The 11467-nt window shown below is 30.1% G+C and overlaps 1 protein-coding gene across 1 annotated transcript; it reads left to right on the top strand.

Annotated features, from left to right (window-relative positions):
- The first annotated feature begins 956 nt into the window (after nt 1-956).
- LOC107940833 (L-lactate dehydrogenase B) lies at nt 957-2712 on the top strand. Its single transcript, XM_016874295.2, has 2 exons — nt 957-1743; nt 2089-2712. The coding sequence occupies exons 1-2, from the start codon at nt 1135-1137 to the stop codon at nt 2530-2532; spliced, it is 1053 nt and encodes a 350-aa protein (XP_016729784.1). The 5' UTR covers nt 957-1134; the 3' UTR covers nt 2533-2712.
- The last annotated feature ends 8755 nt before the right edge of the window (nt 2713-11467 follow it).

Genomic DNA, 11467 nt, shown 5'->3' with positions numbered 1-11467 from the left:
AAGTTGATATTAGCGTTATTTTCATGCGTTTACACGGGGATTCGTTTCAGCAAAATATAATAAAATATCAAAAGCAGATTCGTTCATTCTCACTGCCCACGGATTTGGAGGGAATGAAATTTAGTACGGTAGCAGGAGCCCGCACGACTATGACAACATTCAAGACGCCATGTGTTGGTTCCATCACGATCATCCTCGTAGGAGGCATACCCATCCATCTTTGCCTGCGCCATCAGTCCCTGACTCCCTGTAATTTAGAGAATATCAAATTCACTCGCAATTAAACCTCGTGTTTTAGTTGACAAATTTTAAAGACTTCATAAATTTGGGGATAATAAAATAACATTTATACTATCTAATAATATTAGAGAATAAAATTATTTAACACATGTATCGAAATAGTGTGAAATTATAAATATGAATAAAATTTATTATAAAAAATAAGAGTACTTTAAAAATAAGGACTTATTTGATAACTTATTGAAAAAACTAAATCGAAAAAAGTTAAAAATATTTTTTTAATTTTTTATTCTTTTAACATTATTCGCTAAATATTTTATTTTTAAAATTATTATTTAATAATTAATTTAATCTTAACTCAATTGACATAAGTATTATTATTAATGCAGAAAGATATATGTTTAATTTCACTCCTCTTATATTTAATTACATTTTGTACTTAATTTTAAGTAGTATACCAAATATATTTTATAAAAATACCATTTATCGAACAGTAAGCACGCAACGGTCAAAATACAACGGTTGAAAAAAGAAATTCAGAATTTTAGGTGTAGCAATTAACAAATAATTAAAAACTGAAAAAACTTCTAGTCAACAGTCAAAATATAAACGTGGAGGAGGATTGTGAATTATGGTTTGCGTTGCATGGAACCTTCGATAAGGAATAGCGCGTCGACACTAGGTTAAAGAGAATTGAAGGTTGAATTAAATGGAATAAAAATGCGCGAGAAAGAAAGAAGGGAAAGTCATTGGACCGTCTTACAGAAAATAAGGCTGTTCACATTCTTCTTCTCCACTTAACCCCTTTTTCTTTTTCCATCTATAAATCCTTGACTGGCAAGGCTGAAAGGAGTCCATAAACAAATTTACTTATTGCATCTTCAATTATTTACAATGCATCACAGTGCTTCAGCTTCTTCTTTGGGTCCAGGCGGTCTAGACTTGTCTCAGGCTTTCTTCAAGCCCATACAAAATACCGCCTCACCTTCCTCCACCAAGCGCCATACCAAGGTCTCCGTCATTGGAGTTGGGAATGTCGGCATGGCAATCGCCCAAACCATCCTCACTCAGGACTTAGCAGACGAACTCGCCCTCATCGACGCCAAGGCTGACAAGCTTCGTGGCGAAATGCTAGATCTCCAACACGCCGCTGCCTTCCTCCCACGTACCAAGATTGTTGCTTCCGTTGATTATGCCGTCACCGTTGGATCGGATCTTTGTATCGTCACTGCAGGAGCCCGTCAGAACCCTGGCGAGTCTAGGCTGAACCTGCTGCAGAGGAACGTTGCTTTGTTTTCGCACATTATACCTCCATTAGCAAAGTACTCACCAGATTCGATTCTCTTGATTGTTTCGAATCCCGTGGATGTGCTAACTTACGTGTCCTGGAAGATGTCTGGATTCCCATCGAATCGGGTCATCGGTTCGGGTACGAACTTGGACTCGTCCCGGTTTCGGTTCTTGATCGCTGATCACTTGGACGTCAATGCTCAGGATGTGCAGGTCAGTTTGATATTATTTTTTTTTGGAGAATATTAAGTCTTTTTCCTGGCTACTATAAAGTAAGGCATTTGGAATATACCAAAGACATAATATCTGTTCTGTTAGTGGGGTGATTTTTTTTTTAAAAGATTAATCACCATAACGCCACTAACTTTAGTTTACTTTATTATTTCTTAAGCAGCATTACTCTCAATTCTCAAATATCATAAAATTTTCAAGGCATTCGAAGGCTATCGTGATCGTGACATTCATATGTTGTTGAACCTTTTTTATTGCGTTTTCAATAGAAACTTTAAAAGTTAAAATTTAATGTAATAGTTAGTGAGCATTATAAAATAATTGCAGGCCTACATAGTTGGTGAGCATGGTGACAGCTCGGTTGCACTGTGGTCTAGCATTAGTATTGGTGGAGTGCCGGTGTTGAGCTTCCTAGAGAAACAACAAATTGCCTACGAAAAAGAGACGCTTGAGAACATCCACAAGGCAGTTGTTGAGAGTGCATATGAGGTGATTAGCCTGAAAGGGTATACGTCATGGGCAATTGGCTACTCGGTCGCTAACTTGGCTAGGAGCCTGCTTAGAGACCAGAGGAAAATCCACCCAGTTTCGGTCCTTGCAAAGGGTTTTTACGGAATCGATGGTGGTGACGTTTTCTTGAGCTTGCCCACACAGCTGGGCAGGGGAGGAGTATTGGGTGTCACCAATATTCATTTGACGGATGAAGAGATGGAGAGGCTTAGGGAATCAGCTAAAACTATTCTTGAAGTTCAGAGCCAGTTGGGAATGTAAGCAACAAAAAGGCCTTTTTAAGTTTAATTAACACTGCCATAAGTGATCTCTGGTCTATTCTTCGGTTTAATATAATTTGGGTTTTTTTGTTATATTATTGGTAAGGCCTCGTTTTCTCTTTGTATTGCCTTATCAATATCTTTGCCTTCCATTTTCGGAATAATATAAAATCTTTAATTACTTCTCCATCCCAAATCACTTGCTAATTTCATCATGAGACCGAGGAATCTTTAACAAATTAAAGATGTGTTATTAGCTTAGCTAATGTTGATGTTGTTGTAAATGTTGCAGAGTTAAGGTTATTTTAATGTATTATTAATTAACCTTGATGTTATTGTAGAGGGATTTCTCAAAATTAAAATTGGTATATAATGTCTCTCTTTGATCTTACCATGTAGATGAAAACTTCCATTACACTAAAGATCAAATAAAAAAGCACGACAAAAACACATTACTCTCCTATCTAAGGATTAGAGAGGAGCTATGAGTAATCCTAAGCATTATATAAAAAAGAATAGATATGATAAGAACTTATAATGACATTAATATTCAAAAAAACAATTCTTAAATATTTAAAAATAATACATTTTCTACTAAATAAGAAATAATCAATAACTATTATAAGATTTTTTTTTTGAAAATATTTATTATATAATATATTTAAATTACTTTTATTGTTTTAAATATAAAATATTCTTACATCTAAATTTTAAATTTATTATGAATTAAAAAAATAGATTTTAACTCAATTTGGGTATTCTTGATTTTTTAACTAGTGAAGAAGTTACTGGTTTGCACTTGAAAAACAATTTTGTTGTTAACAATTTTGTTGTTCCTACTGAAAGGAATAGAAAGATTAAACACAAAGTAACGTGAAGAGAAAAGTAATGAGAGAATTAACACACAATATTTTTTATTATAGTTCAGATCAATGATCTTACATTTGTGGAGCCTTGTGTCGTGAATAATTTTATTCAAGAATCGTCAGGATCACCTATTGGCTTGAGGCCAATCTACCATTACACAAAAAGTAATTGCAACTCCAACACCGACTCCAATTGTCACAAATCACTCACCCCAAATACCCCACAATACAATTAATAAATCTCTCCAAATAATATCTAAAAAAGTCACAAAATAGCCACAACAACATAGCAAAGTTGTTGACAAAGACACTAAAAAAACACTTAAGTGACACCATCACAAGTTCTCCAAAAATACTCTAAAAGAGTAGAATAATAACTCAATCATTATCCAATAAATTCATGATCATTACAAGAATTGATTGAAACACTCGAGAGTCCTAGTCAACCAAATCATTGTTACTTTAAATAAGTCACAATCTTATAGGCCATAAATAACTAACATCAAAGAGACCGAATGCTCCTCGTGGCCTAAACAAAAAAATCGTTCTCGTTCGGACAAAACAAGAAATAAACATATTAAAAACCAAATTATTTATATTTTGTAAACTATCTAAATATCTCGATTTAGTTAATTTTTTATTTCTTGCTCAGCTCTACAGGTATCCCTTTTCAAATAAACTAAACCCTAAATGAGACTACAATATTCGCTATTAATGATATAATAAATTTTAACTCTCTTATTGATATGTTTGTTGAGTTTTTTACTTCCACTATCAATAATATTTTTTTTTTTGAAAATAATATCTTTTCTTTTATTGATGATATTTGTAAAAGTTTTTTTTTTAAATAATTGTTCGATTGTATTACTTAAAGAAGCAATGATTAGCTACAAAATTACATCAAATTGCATTAACCGCTTATTATAAAGAAATCAAATTATATTTATTTTTTACAGTCTGATATGATTTCTGTTTCCATCTCTACAACACTCCATTTAATTAAAATATTATAACGTCTCTTAAATTCCTTTATACTCCATAAGAAATATAAATTTTTTTGAATGACTGTGCGAAATATAATTAACAATACTGATGAAATTGATATTAATTTTTTATATGATAAAATAAATTCTGGGATATTTTCAATGGGTTGAAACTTGTGTTAGATCAGGGGGTTAAGAGAGTTTTAATTCAGACAGACAGTCTTGAAGCAGTTAACATCATTTAGGATGGAATAGGCAGGGTGTAATACCCCGAAAATTTATAGTAAGATATTATCCTTGATATAGTAAAATAAGAAAATAAAATGACAAAAAGGGAAATTTTGAGTTATGTCAAAATTGAGAAGTATATTATGATATATTAATTCAAGAAAGGACTAAATTGTAAAAGTGAGAAAAGTTTTGTTACACAAGAGTAAATACTCAAAATTTGAGGGGTTAAAGTGTAAATATGAAAAAGTTGAAGGACCAATAGTGTAAATATTTTAAGAGTGGAATGATCTAGAAACTAAGGAAATGGATGAATTAGGACCAAATTGAATAGGTGAAGAACTATGAGGGACTAAATTGCAATTTTACCAAATTAAATGATGACTCAAAGATGGAATTTTAAAAGATAATAAAGGGCAAAATGGTCAACTGAAAGAGAGAGAAATCTAGAAAGCAATGATGATGTTGGAGATATTTTAGATTAAATAAATAAATAAATAATAATTTATTAATATTTTAATTTAATTTTTAAATGATATTTTATTATTATTTTATTTAGTATATATAAGGAAAGAAAGATAAAGAATCATCATCTTTTTCCCATGCACCCAACGTATGAAGAGAAAAGGAAGAAAGAAACTTTCTTTTCTTTACAATTTGGTCATTTTACCAAAAATTTACCATTTTCACCCAAAAATCAAAAGAATTTCCATAGCTACCAAGAGAAAAAAATGTTAAGGAAGCTATGGGAAGTTAAAATATCAAGTTGGATTCAAGAAATGGAAGCTGAAGGAGAGAGAAAATCAAGATGAAGATTGAAATCAATAGAACAAGGTAAGAATATCATGATTTCAATATATTTTTAAGTTTGATATGGGATTGATGTTAATGTAGAGTTTCCTTACATATGATCCTATGTTCTTGATATGTTAGTGAAGAGAAAATAAGAGAAAGTGATGAAAAATAGTGTAGAGAAAGAAAATAAGGGTGTTATAATCATGGTAATTAATATCTTGCACTAAAACAGTTTTAGACAGCAGCAGTAGGCTAACTTTGAAAAATCACCATAAATTTTTGGAATTTAATTTGATGATTAAAAAAACATGAAATTAAATCTTATTGAGCCTAGTTTCTTATAAAAGAAACGGTGTAAGAAATGGAATTGTGAATTATGAGGAATAATAAATTTTGTGAGACAAGGTCAGAGTGAATTAGGGTTCCCCTGTTCTGACTTTATAAAATCATAAAAAATTGGATAAAAATAATTATACAATTTAATTTATATTATTATAATTATGAATGAGTCTATTTTCAATATAAATAAACGAGAACATCATTTGAATCCTGTACGAGGAGATAATTAATTTTTAGTGAAGAAGTGTCAAAACTGTCAGACAGCAGAACAGGGGTGACTTTAAAGAATAAACTGTACTTATTGGATTAATAAAAAATTATGCAAATTTTATGGCAAGAATATATGTGAGTCTAGTTTCATATAAAATTAGCCGATCTTAATTTCAAGTTCTGTAGCTCAAGATATAAATAATTTAGTGACTATGATGCAAATGGACAGTTTTGAATATACACATAAGTAAATAGTGAAATTATTGATAATGTTACTTGTAGCATGTTATATAATTTAAGGATGTGGAATGGAGAGGAGGAGGAGGAAAAATATGTATGAATATTCATCTAGCATGGCTAATTTGCATATTTTAGGCTCAAGGACTAAATTGAATAAAAGTAAAACTTTATGGGAAATTTTGTAAAAATTTCAAAAATATTAAATTGCATGAAACGGACTATTTTATTATTTAAATTACAAAATTTAATGAAATTATTAATTTAGTTTAAGATCGGGGGAAAACATGTTTTAGGGATTAAATTGAAAAATGTTGAAATTAGGAAAAATTCTGATATTTTATAGAATCCATGGACTGTTATCAATATTTTATAGAATTTTATTTTCCTGACCCTAAGGATGGAATCGTCATTAATTAAAAGTTTAGAGACAAAATGGTAATTTTGCCTAAAGCATTAATTAAATGCGTTAGAATATGAAATGAATGAAAATAATGATCAAATTTATTTATAAAGATCCGGACGACTCAAATACGAGACTTAATCGTGGAAAAGAAAAGATATTGAATTAATGAAATTATAAACAAAACAAGCAATGAGGTAAGTTTGTGTAACTTGAATTGTATTTTTAAATACTTGAAATATGTGGTTATGTGATGAAAATATGATTTCAATGTTCATTCATGATAATTGATGAAATATTTATAATACTCGATATAAATTGAAAATAAATCCTAATTGAATGGAATGGAATTTGATGGATCATTGGAAAAGGAATTGACGGTAAAAAGGATCTAGCCCGGACGGGTGATCCTATCCTGATATAGCCCTCCCGAAGAATACGTGGAAAATGGATTTAGCTCGGAAGGGTAATCCAAATTAGGGTCTGAATTTAGCCTGGACTGGTAATTCAGATCCAAGCTCATTAGAGTAATTGTCGTTGAAGGGGATTTAGCCTAGACTGGTAATCCCGACAATACTCTATGAGTTTATATTACAGGAGATTTAGCCTGGACCGGTAATCCCACTGTAAGGAAGACGTTCGCGGGAGTGTGCTTTCTGAAATGAAATGTGTAAGACCATGGTTGAAAGATACCATGGCAACACGATATGAAATCTGGAAGACCATGGTTGAAAGATACCATGGCAACGTGACATGAAAGAATAAGACCATGGTTGAAAGATAACATGGCAACATGACGGGAAATGAATAAGATCATGGTTGAAAGATAACAGGCAGTGTGACATAAAATGAATAAGACCATGGTTAAAAGATACCATGGCAACATGACAGAAAATGAGTAACACCATAGTTGAAAGACACTATGGCATCATGTCAAAGATAAATAAGACTGTGGATGGGAGACGCTATGACATCTGTTGAACAATTGATATTCAGGTAATATGTATCAGATGATGAATGGTTATATGAAATGGTTGTGTGAAATGTTTACAAGAACTGGTCATATGGAAATATATGTACAAAATAGTTGTATGAAATAATTATGAAGATAGATAAACGAAATAAGTATAAGTACATGGAATATAATTTATGTTAAGTTTGATATACGCTATTACCGGAATAAATATACATAAAATATATGAAAATGATGGAGCATGAAATATTGATATAATGAAATAAATGATATATAATTATGAAGAAACGGTAAGAGAATGATATGTTTCATGACATGTACATATATGATTATCTTTGATATGTTGATACGAGGAAATTATGTAAGTAAAGACAATTATTAAACTCAAGGGTGATATGACGAGAAAATAGGTATATCAATGTTGAATTTATATGAAATATGTGCAAGAATACTAACAATGATGTTGTTTGACGCTTAGACAAGTGCCAAGTTATTGATTGAATGGTAACACATTTAATTATAAGGAGCATTGAAATGGTAAGTACTTAGATAAAAATATAATTTAAGATTTTGGAAAAAAGTAAAAAAAATAAAAAAAATTCTATGATCCTGATTTAATTCTGATTGGTTTCTAATGTATGTTTGGGGCTTCGAGGGCCCAATAGAGAGATGTTATGATTATTTTCAAAATATGAATAATAAATGACTCAGAATTATCTGAAAATGTTCAGTAAACTACGGTAAGGCCTCGTACCCTATTTCGGCAATGGATACGGGTAGGGGTGTTACATTTGTTGGTATCAGAGCTACGGTTTAGTCGGTTCTCGAACCAAACGTAGTATGTGTGAAGTCTAAAAACACATGTCATTATATAATATGTGATAGTGTGATATCTCTCGACTCTGATGAGATTTGTTTTACTTATAGAAAGAGATGCTTTTCAACCAAGCTGATTCCGATAATGCTAAAAGCGATACTCAAGTATAAGAGTAGAAAGTTGATTATGATGAACCGATACAAAAAAAAAATGGTATGAATAAATGTTTTATAATACATGTCGATGATGAATATTATGTTATATGTATTCTTAAAAGTAAATTATATTACTACATGAAATATTGTGCTGATGACTAAATTAAAAAATATATAAAAGTAATATATGAAGTACATGATAAGGATTATTAGAGAATTATGGATGAATAGTGAATTTTGAAATATATTACATGTATTAAAGATACAGAAGATATAAGCATATGAATTATTGGTACAAGGATTAAATTGTAAAGCATGTAAAAGTATTATGCGAAAGGTGTAAAAATGATATGCGTGCATGAAATAATTTGTCCAAGTAGACAAGATTAGAACTACTAGGATATTAAGGGACCTCAGCATGCTCTCTGATTACTAGCACGTTAGTGCTCTCTGGTTATTAGCACATTCAGCACATTCGTACTCTCTGAATAGCACTTCAGTGTTCTCTGTTTAATAGTGCATAATAATGCACCTCTGTATAAGTCCCATATATCTGAATTGTTCTATCTAGTCTACTAGGCCTCTACTAAGTAAAAAGTAAAAAAAATTCGTTACGAGGTAAAGGATTATCTCTAAGTAAAAATGTTAGCTATGATGAAGCAGAACTCGTAAAAGTACGGATAAATGTTTTATAGTACTTGAGAATGATAAATGTTATATGAGTAAATACATGGAAATTTAAATATGAGGCTTTACGATCTATATTATACAATGAAATTCATGAGATTAAGTTCAGAAGTGGAAAGTGAAAAGTTCAATGGTTGAACAATCGATAATGCAGTCGGAACTAAGAATGAGTTAATAGGTAAAGATGGGTTCTGAATAGAGATATTAGATTTTTCTGAAAACTAGTTGAGATATACAGTATCACTGTTAAAGAAAGAAGTTATTTATGAGAAAATCAAATTATTCAAATATGATATTTACAGGATGGTTAACTGAAAATTTCGTCTGAATTAGTTTCTTGAGTAAACTGAATGATATGAAATTATTGATGACTATACTAGTCAATGGATTGGTGAATAAATTGCAAAAATATTTGAATATAGCTGTTATAAATAGGTATATTACAGTAAATTTTTTTTGGGGATTTTATATGAATATCTATATGTACTGATATTTTCAGAGGTATATACAATTGTTCATGTTTGGATGCTATAACCATTATATGGAAAGGTTGGATAAATATGCTAACAGACAAAAATTTCCACAAGTCTAATTGATTCACAAATGGTATTACTATATCTTTCTTTGGTTTTCCAAGCCAATATATGTGATAGAACACTTGATAATAAGATTCATATGATATTATTTTCTATTTCTATCGGTAGAAACTCTGAAAGGCAAATATGAAATATTAAATTGAAAATAAATTTTGAAATGAAAGGATAGAGAATGGATATAAATGATAAACTAGGTAAATATGTACAGAAAGAAACTATAGAACTATAGAAATAATGAAATTCATGATCAAAAGAAAACAAGGAAATTTCGAGGACGAAATTTATTTTAAGGGGAGGGAAATGTAATACCCCAAAAATTTATAGTAAGATATTATCCTTGATATAGTAAAATAAGGAAATAAAGTGACAAAAAGGGAAATTTTGAGTTATGTCAAAATTGAGAAGTATATTATGATATATTAATTCAAGAAAGGACTAAATTGTAAAAGTGAGAAAATTTTTGTTGCACAAGAGTAAATACTCAAAATTTGAGGGGTTAAAATGTAAATATGAAAAAGTTGAAGGACCAATAGTGTAAATATTTTAAGAGTGGAATGATCTAGAAACTAAGGAAATGGATGAATTAGGACCAAATTGAATAGGTGAAGAACTATGAGGGACTAAATTGCAATTTTACCAAATTAAATGATGACTCAAGGATGGAATTTTAAAAGATAATAAAGGGAAAAATGGTCAACTGGAAGAGAGAGAAATCTAAAAAGCAATGATGATATTGGGGATATTTTAGATTAAATAAATAAATAATATTTTATTAATATTTTAATTTAATTTTTAAATGATATTTTATTATTATTTTATTATTATTTTATTTAGTATATATAAGGAAAGAAAGATAAAGAATCATCATCTTTTTCCCATGCACCCAACGTATGAAGAGAAAAGGAAGAAAGAAACTTTCTTTTCTTTACAATTTGGTCATTTTACCAAAAATTTACCATTTTCACCCAAAAATCAAAAGAATTTCCATAGCTACCAAGAGAAAAAAATGTTAAGGAAGCTATGGGAAGTTAAAATATCAAGTTGGATTCAAGAAATGAAAGCTGAAGGATAGAGAAAATCAAGATGAAGATTGAAATCAATAGAACAAGGTAAGAACATCATGATTTCAATATATTTTTAAGTTTGATATTATTGAAAAAGCATGGGATTGATGTTAATGTAGAGTTTCCTTACATATGATCCTATGTTCTTGATATGTTAGTGAAGAGAAAATAAGAGAAAGTGATGAAAAATAGTGTAGAGAAAGAAAATAAGGGTGTTATAATCATGGTAATTAATATCTTGCACTAAAATAGTTTTAGACAGCAGCAGTAGGCTAACTTTGAAAAATCACCATAAATTTTTGGAATTTAATTTGAGGATGAACAAAATATGGAATTAAATCTTATTGAGTCTAGTTTCTTATAAAGGAAACGGTGTAAGAAATGGAATTGTGAATTATGAGGAATAATAAATTTTGTGAGACAAGGTCAGAGTGAATTCACGTTCCCCTGTTCTGACTTTGGAAAATCATAAAAAATTGGAGAAAAATAATTATGCAATTTAATTTATATTATTAGAATTATTAATGAGTCTATTTTCAATAGAAATAAACGGAAACATCATTTGAATCCTGTACGAGGAGAT

Source organism: Gossypium hirsutum, chromosome A12 (assembly GCF_007990345.1).
Source record: "Gossypium hirsutum isolate 1008001.06 chromosome A12, Gossypium_hirsutum_v2.1, whole genome shotgun sequence".
Classification (NCBI taxonomy): Eukaryota; Viridiplantae; Streptophyta; class Magnoliopsida; order Malvales; family Malvaceae; genus Gossypium; species Gossypium hirsutum.
Note: the sequence above shows the minus strand (reverse complement) of the source record. Positions and strands in the feature narration are given on the sequence as shown.

Excerpts from the sequence above, each read along its gene's own strand:
- LOC107940833 (XM_016874295.2), top strand. The coding sequence starts at position 1,135 with ATGCATCACAGTGCTTCAGCTTCTTCTTTGGGTCCAGGCGGTCTAGAC. Across the intron at positions 1,744-2,088 it reads TCAATGCTCAGGATGTGCAG|GCCTACATAGTTGGTGAGCA; the intron begins GTCAGTTTGATA and ends AAATAATTGCAG.